Source organism: Pteronotus mesoamericanus, unplaced genomic scaffold, assembly GCF_021234165.1.
Source record: "Pteronotus mesoamericanus isolate MK-2021 breed Mesoamerican mustached bat unplaced genomic scaffold, CSHL_Meso_final contig_433, whole genome shotgun sequence".
NCBI lineage: Eukaryota > Metazoa > Chordata > Mammalia > Chiroptera > Mormoopidae > Pteronotus > Pteronotus mesoamericanus.
In genome coordinates this window covers 323,499-348,138 of record NW_026555163.1, presented here as the reverse complement: position 1 = coordinate 348,138, position 24,640 = coordinate 323,499, and the positions used below count along the sequence as shown (strand labels likewise).

General features: G+C 34.3%; 1 protein-coding gene and 1 non-coding gene across 2 annotated transcripts in view; both read right to left on the bottom strand.

Moving 5' to 3' along the window:
* The window catches only part of BRCA2 (BRCA2 DNA repair associated), a 74,207-nt gene that overhangs the window by 40,814 nt on the left and 8,753 nt on the right, over positions 1 to 24,640 (bottom strand). The window contains exons 4-14 of the mRNA XM_054577439.1: positions 23,278 to 23,327; positions 23,148 to 23,188; positions 22,826 to 22,937; positions 21,680 to 21,729; positions 21,305 to 21,416; positions 19,399 to 20,505; positions 12,774 to 17,624; positions 10,710 to 10,805; positions 4,714 to 4,783; positions 1,185 to 1,618; positions 368 to 549 (exon numbers count right to left, since the gene is read on the bottom strand). Of these exons, the coding sequence (XP_054433414.1) occupies positions 368 to 549; positions 1,185 to 1,618; positions 4,714 to 4,783; positions 10,710 to 10,805; positions 12,774 to 17,624; positions 19,399 to 20,505; positions 21,305 to 21,416; positions 21,680 to 21,729; positions 22,826 to 22,937; positions 23,148 to 23,188; positions 23,278 to 23,327 (7,105 nt within the window). The remainder of the gene's footprint in view (positions 1 to 367; positions 550 to 1,184; positions 1,619 to 4,713; positions 4,784 to 10,709; positions 10,806 to 12,773; positions 17,625 to 19,398; positions 20,506 to 21,304; positions 21,417 to 21,679; positions 21,730 to 22,825; positions 22,938 to 23,147; positions 23,189 to 23,277; positions 23,328 to 24,640) is intronic.
* On the bottom strand, positions 12,285 to 12,415 carry LOC129073816 (small nucleolar RNA SNORA42/SNORA80 family). The gene has a single exon (XR_008529475.1). It is a non-coding gene; the product is annotated as a small nucleolar RNA SNORA42/SNORA80 family (small nucleolar RNA).

The following is a 24,640-nucleotide window of genomic DNA, read 5'->3' as shown; positions in this document are numbered from 1 at the left end:
AATAAGAATCCTCTTTTAAAAATGTGAGTAGCTCTTAGTGGGTGTAGGAGTATGAGTTATTCACAATTTAAAATCAGTAAGACTACTTTCCTCTAACACCCAGCTGAGAGCACTCATACTAATAAAACACATTCTGAAGGGAGAAGAGAAATACTAATTCTGAAGCACAGATCACTTTGCAAGATAAGACACCATAGAAGAAGAAGGCTGCCCCTGTAGGTGGATTAGGAAACATGATGATTTCATTCACCCATTCATTCCTGCTTCGATTGATTCTTTCTTTAAACAGAACAATTTGGAGATACTAGTTAATAACATAAAATTATATGTTACTTTAAAGCTACTAGCATTGTTTACAAAGGTATACCTGTTTATGGGAACATGCAGAAGGAACCTGGCCTTCTACTGCTGCTTTGAGAGAGATTCTTGGCATAGTGGATGTTTTAGCAAGATACAGACTTCCTGGCTGTGGAAAAATACGTTGCTCATGTTTCTTTTTAATCCGCATATTCTGTATATCTCTGGCATTCTGAAGATTTGCAGTTAAATCTGCTAAGGAATAAGTAATTAGCAAAAAATAGTATTGATATAAAATTTAAAGGTACAACCCTTGCTTTGTAAAATTATACATCTCAGCTCTAATTTTAAATCTTCAGGAATTAAAAAAATTTTCAACTTCTAAAGAATAGAAATAAATCTATTATTTTTATTTCAGATTTGGAAGAAAATTGGTAGCCTGATTAAAATATATTCCAGCCCTGGCTGGTGTGGCTCAGGGGATTGAGTGCCGGCCTGTAATCCAAAGGGTTGGCACACTGATTCCCAGTCAGGCCACATGCCTGGGTCATAGGCCAGGTCCCCAGCTGGGGGTGCGTGAGAGGCAATTGCACATCGATATTTCTCTCCCTCCCTTCCCTTCTCTCTAAAAATAAATAAATAAATAAAATCTTAAAATATATATAAATTCTAGTAATAGCAGCCCTAGATTTTGTGTCCACAAGTAATTATCTTGGAAAGAAAATAGAATAATTTAAACTTAATCTTTGGCCTTGAAAAACTCTAGCATTAAAGGTTTTGAAATTATTAATAATCACAAATGGGGGGAAATGCTCAAGGCATTATTTAATCTAAGAAATATGTAACTGAAAGGCAAAAATATGTCAACACAAATTTTCACACAATACCTAAAGGTTTTTCTTCATACTTTGTTGAGAGTATAGTGGCTACTTGATTGGAGTTATCTTTGTTAGACTGATGAATTTCACTGTCAATAATATTATTTTTACTACCACCAGAGCCATGTTCAACTACGTTGCTTGGTTTTTGTTTCTTTTCCTCCAAATTAGTATTGCTGCCAAGACACTGATCATCTCTGTAAGAATGTGATTTAGCTTTAAAAGGTGGGACAAAGACTCTCGTCAGTTTGCCTGTAGTCATTGAGTGTCTCCTTTTTTTATTTCTTGTGGCAGAAACCTTACAAGATGGCTGCCCCAAAACTGATAAATTGCTTGAAGATTTTTCCAAAGTCAGTTGTTCATAAAAATGAGATTTGGATAGAAATTCTTGACCTGGTTCAGTAAAATTTGGAGTCTGTATTTTCTGCCTTTCCTTATTTGTGCTACAAGGGGGAGAAAACATTTGTTTGATTAGTTACCAGTAAATGTATACACACGCACACACAAGTTATGGAATACGCATTTTGGGGGGGAGGGGAAGCCTCACTGCTATATGGTGATACTATTCTGGTAACTGTTTTGCATTTGCCATCCAGAACAATACCACACTTTTCAAGTCCATTACAACTTCTCACACGCTGACACCAGCCTTTGACTTTACCATCTACTTCCCGTAATGGAAGAGTCTGTCAAAGACAAATCCTTGTGTCTATCTCCTTATTCACCTCTTTTACCAGAGAAAGAGCTACCCATCTTCTTTTCATGGCTAATGCCTTCACCTGAACTCCTGACCCCAAGTAATTCAATCTTTTCAGGAGCCCCACCTTTCAGTCATTATTCTACCTCTTTCCTTTCTTTTTCTACCACCTGTTGATACTTTTTTCTTTTTAGTGCTCCTTTCATTTAGCCAGAAAGCCTTGCCCACTCTTTAAACACTTTTTCCTCAGCCTTGTCTTCAAATTCATGGTCACTGTTACCTTACCCCTCGTGGCCAACCTTCCTATATAAGTTAATCTAAACTAGCTATTTCCACTTCCTCAATTTCGATTCATTGAACTCTTAATTTCTCCCACTACTCTGTAGATGTTTTTCTCAAGAAAGTTACTAATAATCTCACAAATGCCAAAAAACAAATATTGTTTCATGTGTACACTCATTCTACTACACCTTTTTTCTTCTTAAAACTCATACCACTAATATCTATACCACCATTGCCCCTTTGTTTGATTGTTTCTTTTTCTGTTTTTTCTTTTGGCTGTTTTTTTCTTCTCTGACTCTTAAAAATATGCCTGTCTCCAAAGTCAGATTTCTTTCCTAAACACTTCCCTGGGCAAGGTCAGTCATATCCATTGCTTAAATTATCATCCACTTAACAATAAAAACATTAACCTGTATCTCATGCCTGATTTTCCCCTAGGTGTTATTCCTACACTTTAAAATGCACAAAGCACCAGACAGCCCTATGTTGTTCCACACTCTTCTCAAACTCAACATGGCAAAAGTTAAATTTATCATCTTCCCTAGCATACATGTTCTCCCTAACTGACATCTTTTGAAAACCCCATACTTCCTTTTACCCAACTTGAAACCCCTGGAAATTGAAGTTACCCTAGAAGTAATTTAGTCACCCATTCATCTATCCATCAAATATTTAATGAGGTCCTACTATGTGATAGGCACTGTTCTGGCTGGGGGAATAGAGTCACAAAATAAAATCACAGAGTTTACAATCTTGTGGAGGGAAACAGACAAATATGTCACATGGTAGTAAATGCTATAGAGATAAACCTGGTAACTGGCATCTGAATAAAAAGTCTATACTCACACTTCTTTGATATATTGATCAGTGTTAAGATTCTGGGGTGTAAATCATTTTTTCTTGGAATTTTAAGGGCATTGCTCTGTATTATACATTATAGAATCTATAATCTTCTGGCCTCCATCATTAATGATGAGAGGATTTATGCCATATAACTCTTTAAAACTTTGTTTGAAACCTGATTTTCTTTGTTTTGCCTTCTGAAAAATTTAAGATTCCTATCTGTACCTAGTGTTAAAAAATTTCACAAGGGTGTCCCTTAATGTGGGTCATTTAATTCATTTGCTCACTCTGAGGATCCTTTTAACCAAGGACACTCATGTACTGATAAAATAAATTATTTGAAAATTTCTCTATTCATTTCTCCTGTTCATTCTTTCTCAAACTCCAAAATTTCAAACTCTTCTGATTATCTTTTTAGTACTTTCTTCATCTATTTCTCTTTTTTTACATTGTGGGAGTGTTCGTAACTTTGATCTTATGTTACTTCCAGTGAGTTAATTTATTTGTGCTAACATATTTTTAATTTCTAAGAGCTCTTTTGTACATATTTTAAGGATGCAATATGTTCCCTTTCCTGAGAATATTAGTAAGTTTTTTAAAAGTTTTCTTTTCCTTGCAGTCTATACCCTCTAAGTTCTTTATTTTCCCTTCCTTCCCTTCCTTTGTGCTTTGGATACTATCTTTCATACAGGCTTTCTTCTAGAGGCAGGTATTCCTTTATTAGCTGTTCTTATTTCAGACTGAGGCACTGAAGAGCTGACTGAAAGCTGTGTGCTGGTGGGCTTGCCCATTGTTGACTTCACTGTCTGGTGACATGGCTATGCTGTTGCAACTGTCAGTATTTTTACTTCTGTCTACTGAGCTGGTCATATTCCCCAGGAAAAAACCTTTCAGTCTTCTACCCGGAGGCTCAGCTGCCAGCAATGGAAGCCAAGTATGGGAAGGAGGACAGAGAATCGCACTAACCAATATATAGATTTTTACTTAATCTCTGCTTTCAGTGCCCTCCCACCACCTCATCCTCAATTCAGAATCCTTTCAATTCCTCTTTTCCAGAAAATAACTTTCTGGAAGAAGGAAAACTGCCTATTTGCAATGGGGGAAGGGACATAGATGTTTCTTAAACAAAATTTCAATGAATCTTCCTATTTTCTACTTCACCTTCAGTACATGTTGCTGCCAACCTCAGTCTCTCAGGTTCTTTATAGAAAACTTAATTGAGTGAGTAGCTTTCTCTACTCGCTCTAATGACACATATGGGCTTTCTAAGTCTTTCATGCTTTTTCACTTCCAAAATTTTGTTTCTTCTTATCATTGTTCTTGTGGATTTATACATTTTAAAAAAATCTTAATAATTTTAGTAAGATTTTAGAGGAGAGATAAAAATATTTTCCATGTATTCCATCTTTTGATAATGAACTTGGAGTAACTTTCTTAGCTCCATTTAACTTCAGTACCTCAGCCATAAAATGGCATAAAATTTGTTTAACTATAAAGTTATGACTCTAAAAATAAAATGAGCTAGTAAATGGACAGCACTATAAAGTATGACCCAAGTACACAATGATTTAACCCTGATGTAGGCTTTCAAGAGGAAAGCGTTAACTCTTATATGCATGTTAGAGCCATTATTTGTTAGAAATATTTATGTAAAAAACATGCATGCTTTTCCTACAATATATTAGTAGAATTTAAAAAAATGTAAAGATGTCTTACCAAAAGGGTCCACAGGTAATTGGCTCTAAAGAAATGTGATGCATAAACAATCTTCTATCTTTTATTGTGCCTAGAAAAATGTTATTTTACATTATGTTTAATAAAAATGCAATTTATGTTAGATATTAATGAAATTCTAATGGGAGATTTTATTTCCTATATTTACTTATTACATATTATTTTAAATATTTACACAAAACTTGATATAAACTTTAACATTTTCCATGCATATAATAGATGCTCAGTAAATAACTACAAAAGACATATTTGATTCATAAGTTGATGACCATAAATCAAATAACTCACAGTACAAACATATAAAAGAAATCAGAATAAAGTTAGTCAGCTGATGTTAATTATAACTGAAAGGCATTAGCTGATTGCCAACACAAATATCAAATTTAAGATTTAGTCTTGAAAGGTTTAGAAGCTAAACTTTAGATATTATTTATTCTCAGTATGTAACTTGTATTTCTTATACCTCCTACTAGTCCATTGAAAGGGGACTAGTCAAAAAATGCATTAATAGAGCCAACATGATCAAGTACTACGCAATCATGAAAAGAATGAGGACAATCCTTACATACTCATTGGGAGTGATGTGCAGCTATGTGGATATGTTCTAAAGTAAACAACACCAACAAACAAAGAACTTATAAAACACTGTATAACATACTGAAAACTTGTAAGAAAGAAAAATGAGGTGTATGTGCATATTAACTTTGAAACTATTATGTATGTATATACTGTAAGACAGTGGATCTGAAAGGGTAATCCCAGGTGGTGCCCATAACTCCATTATGGAATCCAAGCTGTTAAAGCTTTCTTAATAATAGTAATAATAATAATAGCAGCAGTAGTAGTAATATATCATATATGTCTCTTTCACTTGACATTTATACTACTGGTGCATCCTGTTGTAGATGTTAGTGCAATGATTAGCTCAAGGAAATGCACTTATGCGTGTTTTTACATAATTCCACTTTTACAGAAAATAACCAAAAAACTAATTATTCAGATTTGGATTTTCAGTGAGCTTGTCACTACAACTAAAACACATAGCAATATTGATTGTCAGTGGTAAACTGTAAGCTTTTAAGCAAAAACTAGAATTTTGGAAAGCTTTTATCTGGCTCTGTTAGCCTGACAACTGCCCAACACTTAAAACTTTCACATTAGATCAATGGTGATAAAAAGTGGTTGCTCAACATCGTATAAAAAATATGCCAATATTTGGAAGAACTGCAAAGCTAAGTGGACTATTATTTTCAAAATAACCAAGGCACAATGTTACAAATATTAAAATATTTTCAGTCTCAATTTCTAACATGGTAAATACAAATAAATATAACCCACATACATAGATGTTCTTTGGGATCCTCAATAATTTTTAAGAGTATAATAATATGTTCCGGCCAAGACAGAGGCATAGGTAGACACACTTTGCCTCCTCTTACAACCGTAAAAACAATCACAACTAACCTCAAAACAAAAAACCACCAGAACTGCTAGAAAACTGAACTGTATAGAAGTCTGACAACTAAGGATTTAAAGAAGAAATATTCATCCAAATGGCAGAAGTGGAGATGGGGAACCAGGGTAGTGTGGTAGTGGTGGTGGTGGTGGTTGTAAAGCAGTGGTGGCAGTGGTTGGTGGAACAGGCAGTCCCACATTCATGTGTGGTGGATAAAACGTAGGAGGAACACCTGGGGAATGAGCGATCCCAGCCCCAAGCCAGACCACGCAGCCCACAGTTCCAGTGCCGAGAATAAAGCCTCATAACTTCTGGCTGTAAAGCCCAGTGGAAGCTGAGAGGGCAAAAGAAACTGCTGGTCTCTCAGAAGAGTCCATTTAAAGGGTCCCCAAGGTCCTAGAATGTATAGAAACCCACCCACTCTGGGAACCATCACCAGAGCAACAGCTAGAGGGGTATCAGTCATATACAGGAAGTGGGTGAAGTGACTGGAAATGGGGTGAGTGCTGAGCAAGTAGCACTGTTCCTTCTCCAACTGCTCCCCTACATAGAATGCCACAAAGCGGTGAGGAGGGTTGCCCCCTGGGTGAATACTTAAGGCTCTTCCTCTTACAATGTAACAGGCGAGCCAAGGCAAGGAGTCAAAACAGCTCTACCTAATACACAGAAACAAACACAGGGAGGCTGCCAAACTGAGGAGACAAAGAAATATGGCCCAAATGAAAGAACAGATCAAAACTCCAGAAAATGAACTAAGCAAAATGGAGACAATCAACCTATCAGATGCAGAGTTCAAAACGCCGGTGATAAGGATGCTTAGAGAAATCATTGAGTACAACAAACGCATAAGGGAAGAAATGAAAGCTACATTAAGTGAAATAAAGGAAAATCCACAGGGAACCAACAATGAAGGGAAGGAAGCCAGGGTTCAAATCAACGATTTGGAACATAACGAAGAAATAAACAGTCAACTAGTACAGAATGAAGAAACAAGAATTCAAAAAAACAAGGAGAGAATTAGACTCTGGGACATCTCCAAAAGTGCCAACGTCTGAATCATAGGGATGCCAGAAGGAAAAGAGGAAGAACAAGAAAGAAAAAACTTACTTGAAAATATAATGAAAGAAAACTTCCCTAATTTGGCGAAGGAATTGGACATACAAGTCCAGGAAGTACAGAGTCCCAGACAAGTTGAACCCAAAGAGGACCACACCAAGACATATCATAATTAATATGCCAAACATTAAAGATAACAAAAAAGAATCTTAAAAGCAGCAAGTGAAAAGAAGAGAGTTAATTACAAAGGAGTTCCCATAAGACTATCAACTCATTTCTCAAAAGGAACTTTGTAGGCAAAAAAGGACTGACAGGAAGTATTCAATGTGATGAAAAGCAAGGACCTACAACCAAGATTACTCTATCCAAAAAAGATATCATTTAGAATAGAAGGGAAGATAAAGTACTTCCCAGACAAAGTAAAACTAAAGGAGTTCATCACCACCAAGCCCTTATTATATGAAATGGTAAGGGGACTTATTTAACAAAAAAGATCAAAACTATGAACAGTAAAATGACAACAAACTCACAATTATCAACAACTGAATCTAAAAAACAATAACAAATGAAGCAAACAGCTAGAACAGGAACAGAATTACAGAAATGGAGATCATATGGAGGGTTGTCAGTGGGGAGAGGGAAGGGAGAAAATGGGGAAATTGGTTCAGAGATTAAAAAGTGTAATTTGTACGTACAAAATAGACAGGGATGTTAAGAATAGTATAGGATGAGCAAAGGACCTGAACAGACACTTCTCCAAGGAGGACATACACAGGGCCCAGAGACATATGAAAGGATGCTCAGCATCACTAGTCGTCAGAATTATGCAAATTAAAATCACAATGAGATACCTCTTCACATTGGGCAGAATGGCCATCAGAAACAAATCAACAAACAATAAGTGCTGGTGTGGTTGTGGAGAAAAGGGAACCCTGTTGTTGGTGGGAATGCAAATGGATGCAGCTACTGTGGAAAACAGTTTAGAATTCCCTCAAAAAGCTAAACATGGAAATGTCTTTTGACCCAGCAATTGCACTGCTAGGATTATACACTAAGAATCCTGAAAAAACAATTCAAAAGAACCCATGCTCCCCAATGTTCATAGCAGGCAGCACAATTCACAACAGCCAAGTTCTGGAAGCAACCTAAGTGCCCATCAACCAAAGACTGGATCAAAAAACTATGGTACATTTATACAATGGAATTCTACACAGTAGAGAGAAAAAAAAGACCTACTACCCTTTGTTATAGCATGGATGGAACTGAAGAGCATTATGATAAACAAAATGACCATGGAGTGGAAGGCAAATACCATATGATCTCCCCTATAAGTGGAACCTAATCAACAAAACAAACAAGAAAAATATAAGCAGCAACACCGTAAGAAAAAAGAAACCAACAGTAACGAGAAGGCAGGAAGGAAGGGGATAACGGGAAAAGAAGGGGAAGGGTCAAGTCAAGGAATATGTATAAAGGACCCATGGAAAAAGCCAAAGTGGGGAAGGATTGAGGGTGGGAGGTGGGGATGGGTGGAGCAGGGGAAAGTGGTGGTGGGTATATGGAGACAAATGTATTTTAACAATCTAAAAAAAGGAAAGAAAAATAAAAAGAATGGTAGGGCAGGTAAAGAGCCTCCCAGATAAGGTAAAGTTAAAGGAGTTCACCATCACCAGGCCTTTATTATAGGAAATGTTCAAGGAACTTATCTAAGAAAAAGAAGAAATGAAAGCCATGAACAGTAAAATGACAAGAAACTCACAACTATCAACAAGTAAACCTAAATACAAAAACAAAAACAAACTAAGCAAATAACTAGAACAGAATCACAGAAATGGACATCATATGGAGCATTGTCAGTAAAGAAGGAGAATGGGGGAAAAGGTACAGAGAATATGTATAACTGGTAGGTACAAAACAGACCGGGGGATGTTAAGTATAGGAAATGGAGAATCTAAAGAACTGATATGTACAAACCATGGACATGAACTAAGGAGCAGTGGAATGCTGGAGGGAGGGGGCATGCAAGGTGGAGAGAAATAAAGGGGAGGAAAAAAATGGGATGACTATAATAGCACAATCAATAAAACATACTTAGAAATAAATTAATTAAAGAAAAGAACAACAGAAATAATAGTTTTCTGGACATTGAAAACAGTCTGTTTTTAAGATAACCTTCACCTCTCTATCATTAAATGAGTCATTAGTGAGAAAATTCCAAAGTGTTCCTGCCTGTTGTGGGATTTTACCCTGTGTGTTTCAGAACTAAGCCTCCACAATTTAGTAGATTTCTCCCTTACTATCTCAGCTCTTCCCTTTCAAACCAGGAGCCAAGTATATAGTGAACAATAGTTACATATGTTTTATTTATTTTCAAGCAGCCCACGGTAAGAACTTCTAATTTCAGTCTAAGTGAGATAGGAAGCTACAGGCAGTTTTAAGTAAGATTTGACCTTTGTATTACAATAGTGATTCTGGCTGCTGTGTTGCAACTAGCCTGGAAGAAAGGAAATGGCAAAAACAGGGAGATGAGTTAGAAGTTATGACAGTGGCTTGGATGAAGGGGTAAAAGTGAGAAGAAATGATCAGATTCTTGTTATATTTTGAAAGTAGGACCTACAGGACTTGATGGGTTAGGTATAAAGTATGAGAAAATAAGGGTAAAAGATGACATCAAGGCTTTGGTGTGATCAGCTGGCAAAATGGCAGTGAGAAAGGAAAGACAATAGAAAGAGCAGGTCTGGGGCAGGAATGGAATCAGGGTTCAGCACTGGTCATATTAACTGCGCATATTAGCAACACCAGTAGGAAAGTGTCAAATTGACAAAGAATAAAACAGTCTGCAGTTCCAGGACAGGCGAAAGGCTGCAGGTATTATTTTGGTAGTCACTGAAGTATAGGCAGAGGAAGCATTCAAGGACAGAGTCCTGGGGCAGACCTATGTTTAGAGTAAGGAAAGAATATGGAAGAATCAACAAAGACGACTAAGGCCATATAAGAAGAGAACCGGGAGAATGGTGATCCCAGAAGTGACCAACCATGTTGAATATGGTGAAAGATGGAGTTTAATGAGGTCACAAATGTCTGCTGGACTTGCCCACAGAGAGATAACCGTGTGACTTAGGGGACAGTGATTTTGGTGAAATGCGAGTGCCAAAAGCTTGACCGAATTCCAGAACCTACGCTTAAAATTTTTAGACTAAGTTCTTACTAAATTTTTGTAGCTTTTTAATTTAAAACACCATTATTTTATAATCATTGCACATTTCTTAATTACAGAGAAACTCTGTATCATACCAGATCTTATGAAGGAGAAACTAACATAAATAAAGCAAGATATAAGTTTAACAAATCAAACTATAAGGTCTTGTCCAATTATCTATATACTCAAAAGAGCTGAAAAAAACAACTATAAGAATATTATGGATAGTACTTATTGGGGGGAATATGGATAAAAAGCATATTTTACCTTCTGGAGTGCTTTTTGAAGCCTTTAAGGATTTTTCTTGATTTTCTATTATCCTGTCAAATTCATTTAACAAGTTTCTTTTGATTGGGGGTTCTCCTAAAAAGAAATTTCCATACAGATTTTTAAAGCAAATAATAAAAAAGCCTATACTCCACTTTTTAAAACTAAAGTACTGACCCTTACTATATGTTCAGCAAAAATACACAATAATAATTTAAATAGCAACCATTCTGTTTTGAAGGAGAATATTCATTTTTCAGTATCAATTTAATTTCTATTATGTTTGACTATTTAAAATACCTCTGTTTAATTTGGTCTAGGGATAAACAGACATTACCAGATAACCACAGATAAGCTACTTTTTAATAAACTCGTACTGAATGTAACCCTAGGCTTACTGGCAATAAGGATCAGCAAAATTTCTCCAAATAAACTATTTTTTTCATTAAACTCAAGATGCAATTTATTTTATGGGTCATTGAAATTACAGTCAGTGAGTAGGAGAAAAGACTTTTAAATTAACAAAAGTACATTCAAATTTTAGTAGAAGTACTACTTCTTATTTAAAAATTCTACAAAGGCTGAGAGTAAAAGTAAACCATGATCCTAGTTATACATTTCTATATCATACTGATATGTAATAACAGGTGCTTTGCTTTTTGATGCCTTATTAAAGGGAGTGATTTTGTAGTAATAAGTAAAAATGTCCATGCAACAGTTTACTAAGTGTTAGATGATAATGTGATTTAATTGTTTAACAATGACCAGTACTAGTCAAGTAACCGGAAGCTGATTTAGCTGTATAAACTTACATATAAATATATAACAGAGGTGAGGGACATGAAACAGCAATGCTGTTGAGAACATTTATTACAAGTTGTTTTTCTTCTAAGCGGAAGGTCATCTCCCTTCAGTATATACATAAACTAAATGAAATGGATTCCTATAAATAAAGCCATTACTTACCATAAAAGAATTATGAATAACTAAGCATCTGCACTTCAGCATTCTGCACAAGAGCAATAGTTTAAGGTTAAGTATCCTAAACTAACCACTCTGTCCAAAACATAAACTTGGTATAGAAGGAGGCCTGGGTAAGACCCGATTAAGCAAAATCTGTATCCACCAGGATAACTTAGGGTCAAAAGGCACCAGGATAACTGACTGGCTTCAGAGTTGTTCTCTGTATTATGAAGGGACTGGACAAGACTTGTGATAACTATTCTGAGTCTATGGTATTTTTAAAAGGAGATTGTTATTGAAGATCAGCCACTTAAACACTGGAGAGTCAGTTTTGGCATTTACTTTAATTGTAAGTGATCAAGAAATTCAATTATTTAGTATTATTTGTAATCATAGATATTAACAGAAAAAATACCTAATCTAATTATCCTAGTAGTTAAAGGAAGTTGCTAGATATATATTTAAAGAGAAGTTGAAATACAGTCCAAATGGCATTAAGACCAGAATACTGTCTGCTAAGGATAACTGATTTTAGAACACTTCCTAGATTAAAAAGAAAAAAAATGAAAAGCAAGCCAACACCTATAACTAGAAACCAATCTTTTTTCCCCTCACTGTGCAACCTGCTTCAGTGTTGGCAGCCTAAGGGCAGAGTCCAGGCAATGGTTAAAGGTCACAGCTTGCTCTGGCATGGGGCACTATGACAGACCCAGGAGGATGGGCCTGCAAATCAATTTTTAAGTTACTAATAGCCAGAGTCTGAATTTCTGCTATCTGTATTTACATACATAAAAACAGTTAATAAGTTGTATTATGCAAGCTGTTATAATAAGAGTTTTTAGAGAAATTCAAACTTTTAACAGTAATTTCTCAATTATAACTATATTAATAACTTCTAAAAATACATTGAGAATCTCAAAACATGACTTCTTGGTACAGACTCAGAGAAGAATGAAGTCACATTCCCCCAAACTACGTATCAAAAGTCTGGAAAAACATGCTTAGTATATAATATCCTAATTGCTATAAGATAGCATGCCAGAATTATTAAGGACTTAATTTTAAAAGTGATTGGCAAACCAAAAGGAAAGTGACACTTACCAATCACAAGGGCATCTGCTCTTCTTTTTCCAATTCTTGAATTTAACAAAGCCGTTTCCTTGTTTTGGCAGGTGAGAAGAAAGGGTTTGGGATGACTTAGCAGTTCTGAATCTGTTAGCTCACCATCTTCCATAAAAGCTTTGGCAATCTCCACTGCTTCTGTTTCAAAATAGTTTTCTGGATTTTTGGAATAGGTAGAACAAATTTCTCTATTTGTTGTCATGGGAAGATTAGAGGAAGTTTTAGGCTTCCCAATTTCCATTTTTATATTTTTAGGTAAAGCTTGTTCTTTTCTCAATAGATGATTATTGTTTTCAACAAGCAATGCTTTGCTTTCTAAAACCAAGGGTTCTTTGTCCTGCTTAAACTGAGACAGACATGGAGAAGCTTCAAAAGAGTGAGTATTTTCTGAAGAACCACTTCCAATGTTACAGTTATTTGATAATTTACTGCAGACTTTTTCCATTTTATAGTTTGCAAAGTGTTCTGGGGTTCTCTTGTCAATACAGGAGAGAGGAAGTAGTTTTGACACATCTTGTCCAATTGTAGGTGACTGGCAAAGACCAAATTCAGTTCTGAGTGAATCAAAGTCCTCTAACATTCCCTTAACTTTGTTTAAGGCACTTTCAGAAACTGGAACATATTTTCCACTTGCTGTACTAAATCCAGAGAAAGGAGATGATAGTAAATTTTGGGGGGTATGTATCATAGTACCTTCTCTTGTGACCTTGTCTGAATGCTCATTAGGTTCAAATGATACTTTGGAAAAAAGCTGCTCAGCACTCTCTTCTAGCTTAGATGAGATCCGTCTGGTCTTCTGTAAGACAGCATCTGAAACTTGTACACATTTCCCGCTTGCTGTGCTAAAAATCCCACAAACATTAGAGGAGGCTGTATCAAATTTACATGTATCAGAAGTTTTCAAATTAATCTGACAAGGTAACATTTCAGAAACTGTCTCTGATCCAGACACACCTTGGCTATGAATTTGTTCACTAATGTCAGCAAAAACCTTACATGAATGCATGCTATGCTCTTTACTATCTAGAGAGTTAGGAAAAATGAAATCCTCCAAGTCACACACCATGTCACAATAACCTGCCATAGTTTTTGTGTGGTCAGTGCCTGATTTACTCTCAGTGTTTTTCCTAATTACCTTAGTGCAGCTGTCTGCAAATCTCTCTCTGATTTTTGGTCCATGTGAAACAAAGACCATTTGACCACTTGCTGTGTTTTTATTTTTGTATGGTGAAGAGTCAGTCACAAATTTCTGAACACAAGTATCTTCATTTACAGTTTGTAGGCATGCATTTACTTCTCTTATGGTGGATATTACTTCAGAAAAATGAGTATTTTTTCCATCTTTGAAATTCTTTACTATTGGCTCAATACCAGAATTATCCATTTTATTTTTTGAGAGAGATTTTGATTTATTATATACCTCATTGGAATGACAAAAAGAGTGGTCTGAATAGCTGTTAGACATGCTACTGTCACTTAAATAAGTTGAATCTTGTTTTTCAGAGAGATGATTTTTGTCATTTTCAGTTATGGTACTGTTTGAGTGATTTCCACATGAGGGATTTTCTACATAATCCTCAGGATAGTCTTTTAAACATACAACCTTCAAAGTATTTATTTTTTCTGGTTGATCATCCAATTTCCCTTCTCTAAGCCATTTTTTGGTTTCAACTAGTGAAACCTTTCTCACAGAAAGTTTTCTACCATGTCCTGTGTAAACTGGTATAGCCGAATTTTCAATGGCTAAGCAAGTGGGTTGATTTGTATAACAAGTTGTAGGACTCTTTGCTTTTTCTTTTTCTACGTTTCCATTTTTCAGAGTGATACTATTTGACATTTTGAAATTTTCAGTTTGTCGGTATAAATTATCACCTAAGAGCCTGGATGGCATAAGAAACTCATTAGAAACAAGTTTTTTCTCCTTTAGAGAATTCTGCATTTCTTCATACTTTGGGTCAGTTATTTCAAAGGTCTCACATGCTAATTCAAGTCCTTCTTCACATTGCTCTCTGTCCTTTAGTATCTTTGCCTCTCCGTGGCTAAAATTAATGGTTTCACTATTTTTACCTTGCTTTTTTTCATCAAAAAGATTTTTCACTTTGTCCAGAGATTCCTTTGCAATTTTTACCTTTTTCCCACTAGCTGTATGAAAACCCAACATGGTAGGTTCTTTGATCTTTTTGGTTTCACATTCTAGTCCTGGTTGGAGAGTCAGTAATTGATTTTCACTACCAACTGAGTCACTTTCTTTCAATGTTTTGTCTTTAACCATATCTGTTTCTGCATAACCTGACATATCTAATTTGTTGACATTTATTCCAGAAAGTAACTCAGAATTCAAGGCATCTGAAAAGCTTTTCAATTCATCTTCTGCATATTTTTGATCAAATAAATTTACAGCTTTATTTAATGAATCTCTGGACATGCTGATATTTTTCCCACTTGCAGTCTGAAAGGATATATCAAAAATGTCAAAATCTTTTATGTTTTGTTCCATCTTACTAGCAATTAACTGGTTTTTATTTGACGTATGAACATGAAATGTTTCTTCAGCTTTCACAACTTCCAAACAAGTTAAATCTGACACACCTTCTTTGACTTCAGTGTTTCCCCACTTCATAAACTGGCCAGATGATTTCAGATGTATGTTATGTTCATCAATACATGGCAAGCCATTTTCATCTTTATGAACACAAACTGTATCATTTTTACTTGAATCACTGCCATCAGATTCTCCTAAGTTCCAAGAATTTCTACTGGCACCAGTACATTTGTTATCTTCACTTTCTATGTATTTCTTCTGATCTCCAGAATTTTCTTCAACAAAAATGCCAGCAATCACCTCAATATTATTTTGTTGTATTAGTTGGCTTTTATTATTTGTTTCATTAAAATTTTTACCATTGTTATAATTTTCTGTCTTAAACATTGAAACAACAGAATGATTACACTGACCTGAGGAGAAACTTCTTGGATCTACTTCTGCAGAAGACTCCTCGCTAATATTCCCAATGTCACTGAATAGCCTCACAGCTCTTTGCAGTGCTTCACTAGAAACATTCAGTTTTGTTCCACGAGCAGAATAAAAGCCTCTAAACTCCACTTCATTTTCATCTGTTAAATACCTAGAAGCACTTTGGTTACATTTGGTTTCCAATGAGCAAGCAAACTTACGCTTATCTTCAAACTTCCTGTTGCTATCCACCTGACTGATGAATAGGGGATTAGTTGTGAGATGAAAATCAACATTTTTCCATTCATCAGAAGAGGTATGCAAGACAGGCATGTGGTTTTTGGGAATTTCAAGTGGATTATTCTGTATAATGTGGCTTGGTTTCCGAAACTGTGTAAATTCAAACTGACTTCCAGATTCTTCCAATATAGTAGAAAGTTCTGTGATTTCTGCCCTTTGGCTAGGTGTTAAGTTATGGTTTGAATTAAAATCTTGCTTCAAAGATAAAGTTGGAGGAGTTGTGTGACTATTTTCACTATCAGAAGCAAATGTACTACTCTGCACACATCCAGATATATTATCAGTTGACTGTGAATCAAGTGCATGAGGTTTGCTCAGTTTCTTTTGATTTTCTAATGATGAGGCATTAAGAATTTCAATGCAAGCTAAGCTAGTAGAAAAATGTTCTTCAATATCTTTGAAGAACACTTTACTTCTCTTAATGTTATGTTCAGAGGGTTTTATATCTTTATTAGAAGCTGTTCTGAAGCCATTTCCAAAATTGTGATTTAAAATCGCATCTGAGAGTCCCGCCAATTTGTCTATGTAATTATCATTTTGGTTTGATTTTTCATCTATAACCAAGGACATGTCTGATTTTGAATCTTTATCTAGAGTCATTTGCCGAGTCACATTCTTTCTGTTATTCTCTGTAAGATCGTGGACTATATTTGGTGAATCAAAATCTTTTATAATTGACACTTCTGCTGCTTGTTTGTCATCTGTGCCTATATCTACTACATTGGTAGAGTTCTTCAGAACAGGTTCTCTGACACAATTGAGGTCTGCCTCTTGAAGTTTCTCAGTATTTTCTAAAACAGGAATATTCCATTCATTAGTTATTTCAAAGACAAAATCTTTCTCATTGTCTTGGAAAATTTCTTCAGAGTTTGAATTGATAGTTATTTTTGAAATTAAAGCAGTCTTTTCTTCATCTTTTTGGGTTACTAGATCTGTATTTTGGTTGAGTTGTACCTTCATAGGAGGTGATGCTATTGTGTATTTTTCAAGTGACAACAGCTCAGTTTTTTTAGAATTTTCATTTAAAATGAATATTTCTTGATTCTCTTCCATGGGAATATTTTTGTTTAAATCAAAACCAGCTTCACCATTCTTACATTTTACTTTCTCTGTCATTTTATATGATTCTTTTTCCCTGAAAATCACAACTGGGTTTGATGGAGGATCTCTGGAATCAGGAGTTAAAATGCTGGTATTTTCAAGGCCATATAAAATGCTTTCCTGGGATTGAAAGTGAATACCACTATATTCTATTTCTGAATGTGACACTACAGGGTGACATACTGCAGGTAAGACCTTTTCTTTTATGTTTGAAACTCTTTGGTGTCCTGGATCCTCTTCACAATATTTTCCCTGCAAACATGACAGATAATCAGTTTCGGTGGTAATAAATGACTGCAGTTTTTGTTCGTTAATTTTTGATTCTTTAAAATCAAGATCCTGTGATATTTTATTAGAGGAACTGCTTTCACTATTAGAACATTTTCTCAGAATTGTCCCAAAAGAGCTGGTTAAAGACAAACTTGGTTCTTCAGAATCATTCCGTAAACAGCTTTTTTCCACAGAATGCAATAAACCTATGCATAAAGAGACAAAGTAACAAAATACAATTAAAGTACCATCAATCACATTCACTAAATATTTTCTACAAAGTTAAAAAGGTAGTATCTTAAAAACAAAAAGTACATGAAAAGCAAGAAATGAATGTCAGATTTAAAACAGAATTATAAATATTCTCTATTTTGAAGTTATTACATCTTCCAACTAAATAGGACCTAGTTTTTTTGTGTGTGATATGTATCAACTCAGTTAAAATTAATACATAGTTCCAAAAAGCAGATAGCTTCCAAGTATAAAGTTCGAAGTAATTTTATTGGAAAATAAAATTGTAAAAAAATTCATTGTTAATATCAATGTAACATAAGATAGAGAAGCAAGGCAAAAGAAAGGAATTAGAAAAGTAACCATTTCCTTCAGTTAATTCAGTCTTTCACTTTGAAAAAAACACAAAAAAGGTCAACTTTTTAAAATGAAGTTCTACTTATGATGGGCCTGAAAGACGACATCATCTCAATTTATAAAGGCAAATGAATTAAACTGCTCTGTTCAATTTTACAGGCTCTCTGAATTTTCTATTAACCAGTCAAAATTATTAATCTCATTTTCTTTCATCAGTGACCACCACTACATATTAGCCGTTTTATTGGTTTTAACTGATACATACAACATTGAATACTTTTTTTCCTGAAAATTAACCCAAATCTCAAACAGTTCCTCTGTACTCCAGTTCTACCAAACCTATTATTCACTGTGATATTCCAACCCACTAAAATCTTCTCATAGGGAACTAATCACCTTTAAACAGAGTTTACTGATTAAATAAACTTTAAATGTTTAAATGTTGCTGAAATAAAAAACAAGTTTCAGTGTACACACTCTGGATACACAGAGATATGGTAATAACTCTCAGCAATCTCTAAATATTTAAGAAAATTAGGTAAGAGAAATAAAAATCACTGCTTTATTTTAGGACTGGCTTACACTAAACTTAGCTAGAAGTTATTAGTTTTTTTCCTATTTTTTTACTTTAGTGAAAATACATAGTAAATAGCACAACGTATTTATAGAATTGTCCAATTTGCATATAATAAACACTGGAAATTAAAGCAGGAATTATGTAGCCAATCTCTTGATGCTTATATAAATCACATGCTCTGCCTCAAGAGTGATGATTATACATATACTATATACACTGATCTAGCAACTTTGATGAAATGTTTTTCAACATTGGTAATCAAGGCCTGAACAATAATATGTTGACATTGCTTGTTATTGAATACAGTTGACCCTTGAACAACATGGGTTTGAATTGAGCAGGTCCACGTATACGTGGAGTTTTTTCAAAAAACATAGTCGTTCCTCCCTATCCCCAGGTACTGTATCTGCTACAAACCATGAATGGAAAACAGTATTTTCCATCTGTGTTTGGGAATCCATGAATGCAGACGGCTAACTGTACGCACTGTTCTACACCATTTTATCTAAGGGACTTCAGCATCTCAGGATTTTGGTATCCTGGAACTAGCCCCATGTAGATACCAAAGAATGAATGAGTTTTGGGGAAGTCAAAAGTTATACTTGAATTTCCAATTGCATGAAGATTGGCACCCCAACCTTTGTGTTGTTCAAGGGTCAACTGTACAAGATATAAAGATTTTAAAAAATTGAAAAGCTACAGGAGGCAGTATGCTTGCTAAAAAGATTAAAGAAAGAGATTTACATATTTGAATAAGAGAACTTGTCACCATCCATATAACCGTATGTACTATTTACACACACACAAAATGGTACCTGAATCAGCATTTGTAACTACAGATGGTGCTTCAAAAGTGTTTGCTTCAAACTGGGCAGAATAGTTACTTTGTCTTGATTCTTGATCTTTCTGCATTTTTAATCTTTGATAAGATGTTTCATCATTTATAGCATAAACAAACTTTTTAGTTTTCTTTCTCAAAGTGGATATTAAATTTGTCTTCTTCAAAGCTACAGATGTATGTTTGATAGTGACTGGACAGCTTCCATTATCAACTGAACTTGTACTTAAAGAACTCTCTTTCTGGGAGAAAATAGTACATATTTCCAATCCACTTTCAGAAGCTTCAGGTTCTTCTTTAAAGTTTGGATCAGTCATATTATTTGAGAAAACTGGACCGGGTGTCCCTTCAGGTGATTCTCTCATCGTGAATAGAGACTTTTTGATACTCCAATGAGGAGAAGCTATTAGGGAAGTTTCAGACACTCTGTTCTTTACCACAAAAGTGTACTCTTCATGTGGTTCAAGACACTGCCCTTCATCTCTCTTATTCACTACTATTTCCTCCTTTAGCATCTTCTCTGTCTTTGGTATACTTGATATATGTGGCAAAGAATCTTCTAAAGTAACAAAGCTGGTACATTCTTTCTCTGTGCCTATGAGTTCTTTTTCAGAATCATTTTGGTGACGAGAAGAAATATACAGCAGGGGTATTTTCCCCATCTGGGTTCCATTTAGACCTGAGAGAGTTAGCTGAGACCATTCAGAGGCTGGAGACTGGACAGTGTCCTCAGAGATTCTGTCACTTCCATTCCCAAAGGGCTTCTGACTTATTATTTTCGAATCTATTGGATTATAGCCATATATTTCCATTTCAGATAAAAATGAACGTTTACGCTCTTTTATTTGCTTTTTAGTTTCTTCACATTCACTGATTTTTGTTTCATTGAAAATATTTTTTCTAGTCTTGCCAGTTTTTATTTTTTGTACATTTCTTTTTTTATATTTAGAAACACATAATGAAAAACTATCTTCTTCAGAAATATCTCCAACCTTTTCATGTACTTCATCTTCTAAGACATTTGGCACTGACCTTCCAAAATGATCTTTGCAGCTACTTACTTTACCAAATGAATTCCCCAATCCTGATAAAATTCAAAACAGAAGCATATTAATAACATTTTATAATATAACCATATAACTTATATGATTCTCACAACCTTTTTCACAGAAATAGTATGTAAAAAATAATCCAAAATTAAACCTTGAAAGGGTTATCCTGAGTACTAGCTATTTTTTTAGGGAGTGGAGGTACACCTTCTTCTCTCCCGTTCTTCCGATAAAGCTGATTCCGATGTAGCTCAAAGCCTTTTATTCATACTCCCATCACCAATACCCTTTCTTTACCAGGTTTACACAGTTAAAATTAACCCACTCTTAATATATATACTTAATATTCTAAGATTTATTAAACCAGATGGTCTAAATTAATTTTGAGGCTCTACAACAACTGAGAGTAAAATGAGGTTTTATACACATATACACATACCCACTCACAGATATCCGATCCTTACTATTTATACAGACATATACACACTAAGAAAAATGCAATATTCCAATGACATGATTAGGCAACTCTTGGCATTTATGCAACCATATTTACTCTCTGATTAGAAAATAAGGTCTTCACATTTTGTTAATTAAGTATTATTCTTCATTTCTGTAACCCATCTTTGAGTAATGGGTTTTGTTTTTGTGTTACAACAGTATCTTGAATAGTCTTGTTTTAGCATGATGCTTTTAACATTTTCATCTAAGTTAGTTTCTATGCTTAATACCTTTAGCCATCAAGAAAGGAGAAGCAATGTGTTTTCTCTTTAAGAGGAGCAATAATACTTCAATGATGTCAGTTAAAAAGTCATTCAGATAAACATAAAGACTTACCATGACTTTTAGCTTCTATTTGATTTTTTATTTCATTGCCTGGTCCGGAAGGAATAATCATATCATTTTTCCTCAGATTTTCATCATGGTCAGAAAAACTGCTTTTTAAAATCTACAAAAGTTATATTTTAAAATTACTAATATAAAAACTCTCATTATCCATAAATATTCAAGTTATTCTTAAACAGACACACAGCAGAGTTTCTCACATAAAGTCAAAGAAAATCACATATAGAAACAGGTTTAGAGCCTTTCTCAAAGGCTTAGATAACTCATAAATTAAGGAATGAAAAAGGCAAAATTAAATAATTTTTCAAGGCATCCTAAAATTATAAGCAACTGCAACAGCATAATCAATCTTTCCTATTTACTTACAGCGGTAGTAGTGTTAGGAAATACAGCTGCAGGTGCTCCTTCATCTCTGACTGTAAAAAAAAAAATTTCAATTGACCTATATTGTATTGTATATCATATACTACAGTTAATGCAAAAACCTAGATTTTATCTGACTAGATATTTTTTAGTCAGACATCAAAAGACATAAACACTATTGGATTAAACGATACATTTCAAACAAGATAAATTGACCCAAGTATACTATTTGGAAAGGTCAATCAACATAGTGGGTAAGCTATAGTCACTTCCTTAGTACCATTTGCAAAGGGGTAAGAAATAATGGTTTGGTGATCCTGACTCTAAGGTAATACTGTCCACAAAGACTTGGAGAATCAAATTAAGCTGTGGGGTCACAACTTGAAAGCTAATGCTTGTAGACATTAGCATGTATTTCGATAATAATACAGTCTAAAGGCATATCACATGTTAAACACTTTAATTTTCAACATGCTTTTACCTGTATTACTGTATCTGAGCAACAGAACAAAGTTATTTTTTCAGTTAAAGAGGAATCAAAATGGAATGCATTTTTGCTAGAATAAAAAAAAATCCTGATTTGCATATAAGTTAATCTGATTCCTACAGAATACTACCTAATGTACTTCTGATTGATACCAGTCTGCTCTAAACAGAATACCATATTTTGCCGTGTATATAGGTGCTCCTGTGTATGTGCACCCATGTTTTTGGCCCGGACTTTCAGGAAAAAACTCCTTCATTTTTATTTTTTAATTCAATGTTTAATTTATTTATATTTAGAAACAAAACTGATTATCATATTCCAGGGTATTATTTTGCATACGGATGTCATTATTGCTTTCTAGAGTTACACTTCTAATGCATGAGCATAAATAAAAGAATTAAAAACAATTATATAGATACAGAATTAGTACTACCCTCATCTAATGCACATCCTTATTTTTCCCTCAAAAATTGGGGCAAAAAAGTGCGCATTATACATGGTAAAATATGGTAATACTATTTAGAACTAATACACTTATCAAAGACAGGATTATCTAATTAATTACTATTTAATTATCTTTTCATATTTTCTTAACAAAGTATTAGAGATGATAATTTATCAACACCATTTACCTTCTTATAAAAAACATTTGATAGTATTACCTATGAGCACAGTAGCACTAAGGGTTGGTGGTGTGGCTAAAGAACTTGACCAAGACATATCAGGATCTACCTCAGCCCCTAGACTTTCAGAAATATGTTTCCGAGTCTGACCCTGGAAATAAAGAAAATAACGTATTTCATAGAAAGGCAATAATGAATATTTTAAAAAATATTTTTATTCACTAATTTTTTTCATTTATCATTTACTAGATTCCTATGTGAGATCGTAGGTACATATCTTTAAGTCTCAAGGCAAAGGTACGACACTGTTGTCAAATTCTCAATTAATACATAACAAAAATAGACTAGGCAGAATATTTACCTTCATAAGCTTTGGTGTATGAAATAAGCTTCCACATACCACTGGGGGTAAAACACACAAAAAAAATTAGTTTTATTTTTGTTAAAATTTAGAATATTTAAAAAATAAAAAGCCTTGCTTTTAAGCATACCTGACTTTTCTCTTTGTGGTGTTATGTGTGTACATGGCAGAACACCAGAACTAAAAGAAAACAAAGCAAATCCCTCAAATTATTCAAGATAATAGATATGGCAAATAACATGTACTAATCTTACTGCTAGAAAGGACTCTCAATCATATCATTAGATGGTACTACTCTGTAATAGTTTTATGTTATTTTAAAAAGTATTCCATGACGAATTAAATAATCACTAAATTATGTTTCACATGCTCATTGAAAGTAATGTATAAAGTACACATAAATTTTAGCTGTTAGGAATTATACATACATATTTTAAAAGATTTTATTCATTTTTGGAGAGAGAGGAAGAGAGAGAAACATCAATGTGAGATAGAAACATCGATCGGTTGCCTCTCACATGTCCCCAACCAGGGACCTGGCCTGCAACCCAGGCATGTATCCTGACTAGGAATCTAACCAGTGACCTTTTAGTTTGCAGGACAATGTCCAACCAACTGAGCCAAACTAGCGAGGGCAGGAATTATATATTTTGAATTTTAAAATTATATAAGGTGAACCTGTAATAGCCACATATTTTCTCTGCAATGATTCAAAATACATGAATAATTTATTTTAAACTGGTATTTCAAAGGTCTTTTATCATTAGTAGTTTTGTTACTTAAAAACTTCAAAGAACACACAGAAAAACCACTGAATTCAACATTGTAAGAAAAACAAAGTAAATGTTTCTAATGTAGAAATTAGTGTAGTAAAGAACTTAACCTAAAAGGAGATTGTTTAAAAATACTGAGTTGGCCAAAAAGTCCATTTAGTTTTTTTCTGTAAAATAAAAGAAACATTTTTAATTTTCACCAATAACTATTGATTTCAATATTTTGAGTATGTTAGCTATCTCCCACTATTGCCTTCTAGTGGATAAAGGCCAAGGGTGCTGCTGAACATCTCCCAACGCACAGCAAAGATTTGGTTAAAACATTAATAGTACCCAAAAAACTTCACAAACCACTTCTGACACATGTGATCAGTCACAATACCTTCTCCATACACTGGACGAATATTTTTTTGCATTTTAACCTTTCTTGAAATAATAAAACATAATACGCCAAAAATGCTGCGTATTTTCTTCTGCCTTCGATATTAAAATGGCTGCATCAAAGTTCACCAATTTTGATAATGTATTAAAGTCTATCTTATTGATTATGCTATAATACTTGTCCTGTTTTTTTTCTCCCCTTTATTCCCTTCTGCCCTGTACCCCTCTCCCACCAGCATTCCCTCATCCCTTAGTTCATATCCATGTGTTATACATAGAAGTTTTTGGTTTCTCCATTTCCTATACTAAATATTTCCATCTATTTTGTACCTACCAATT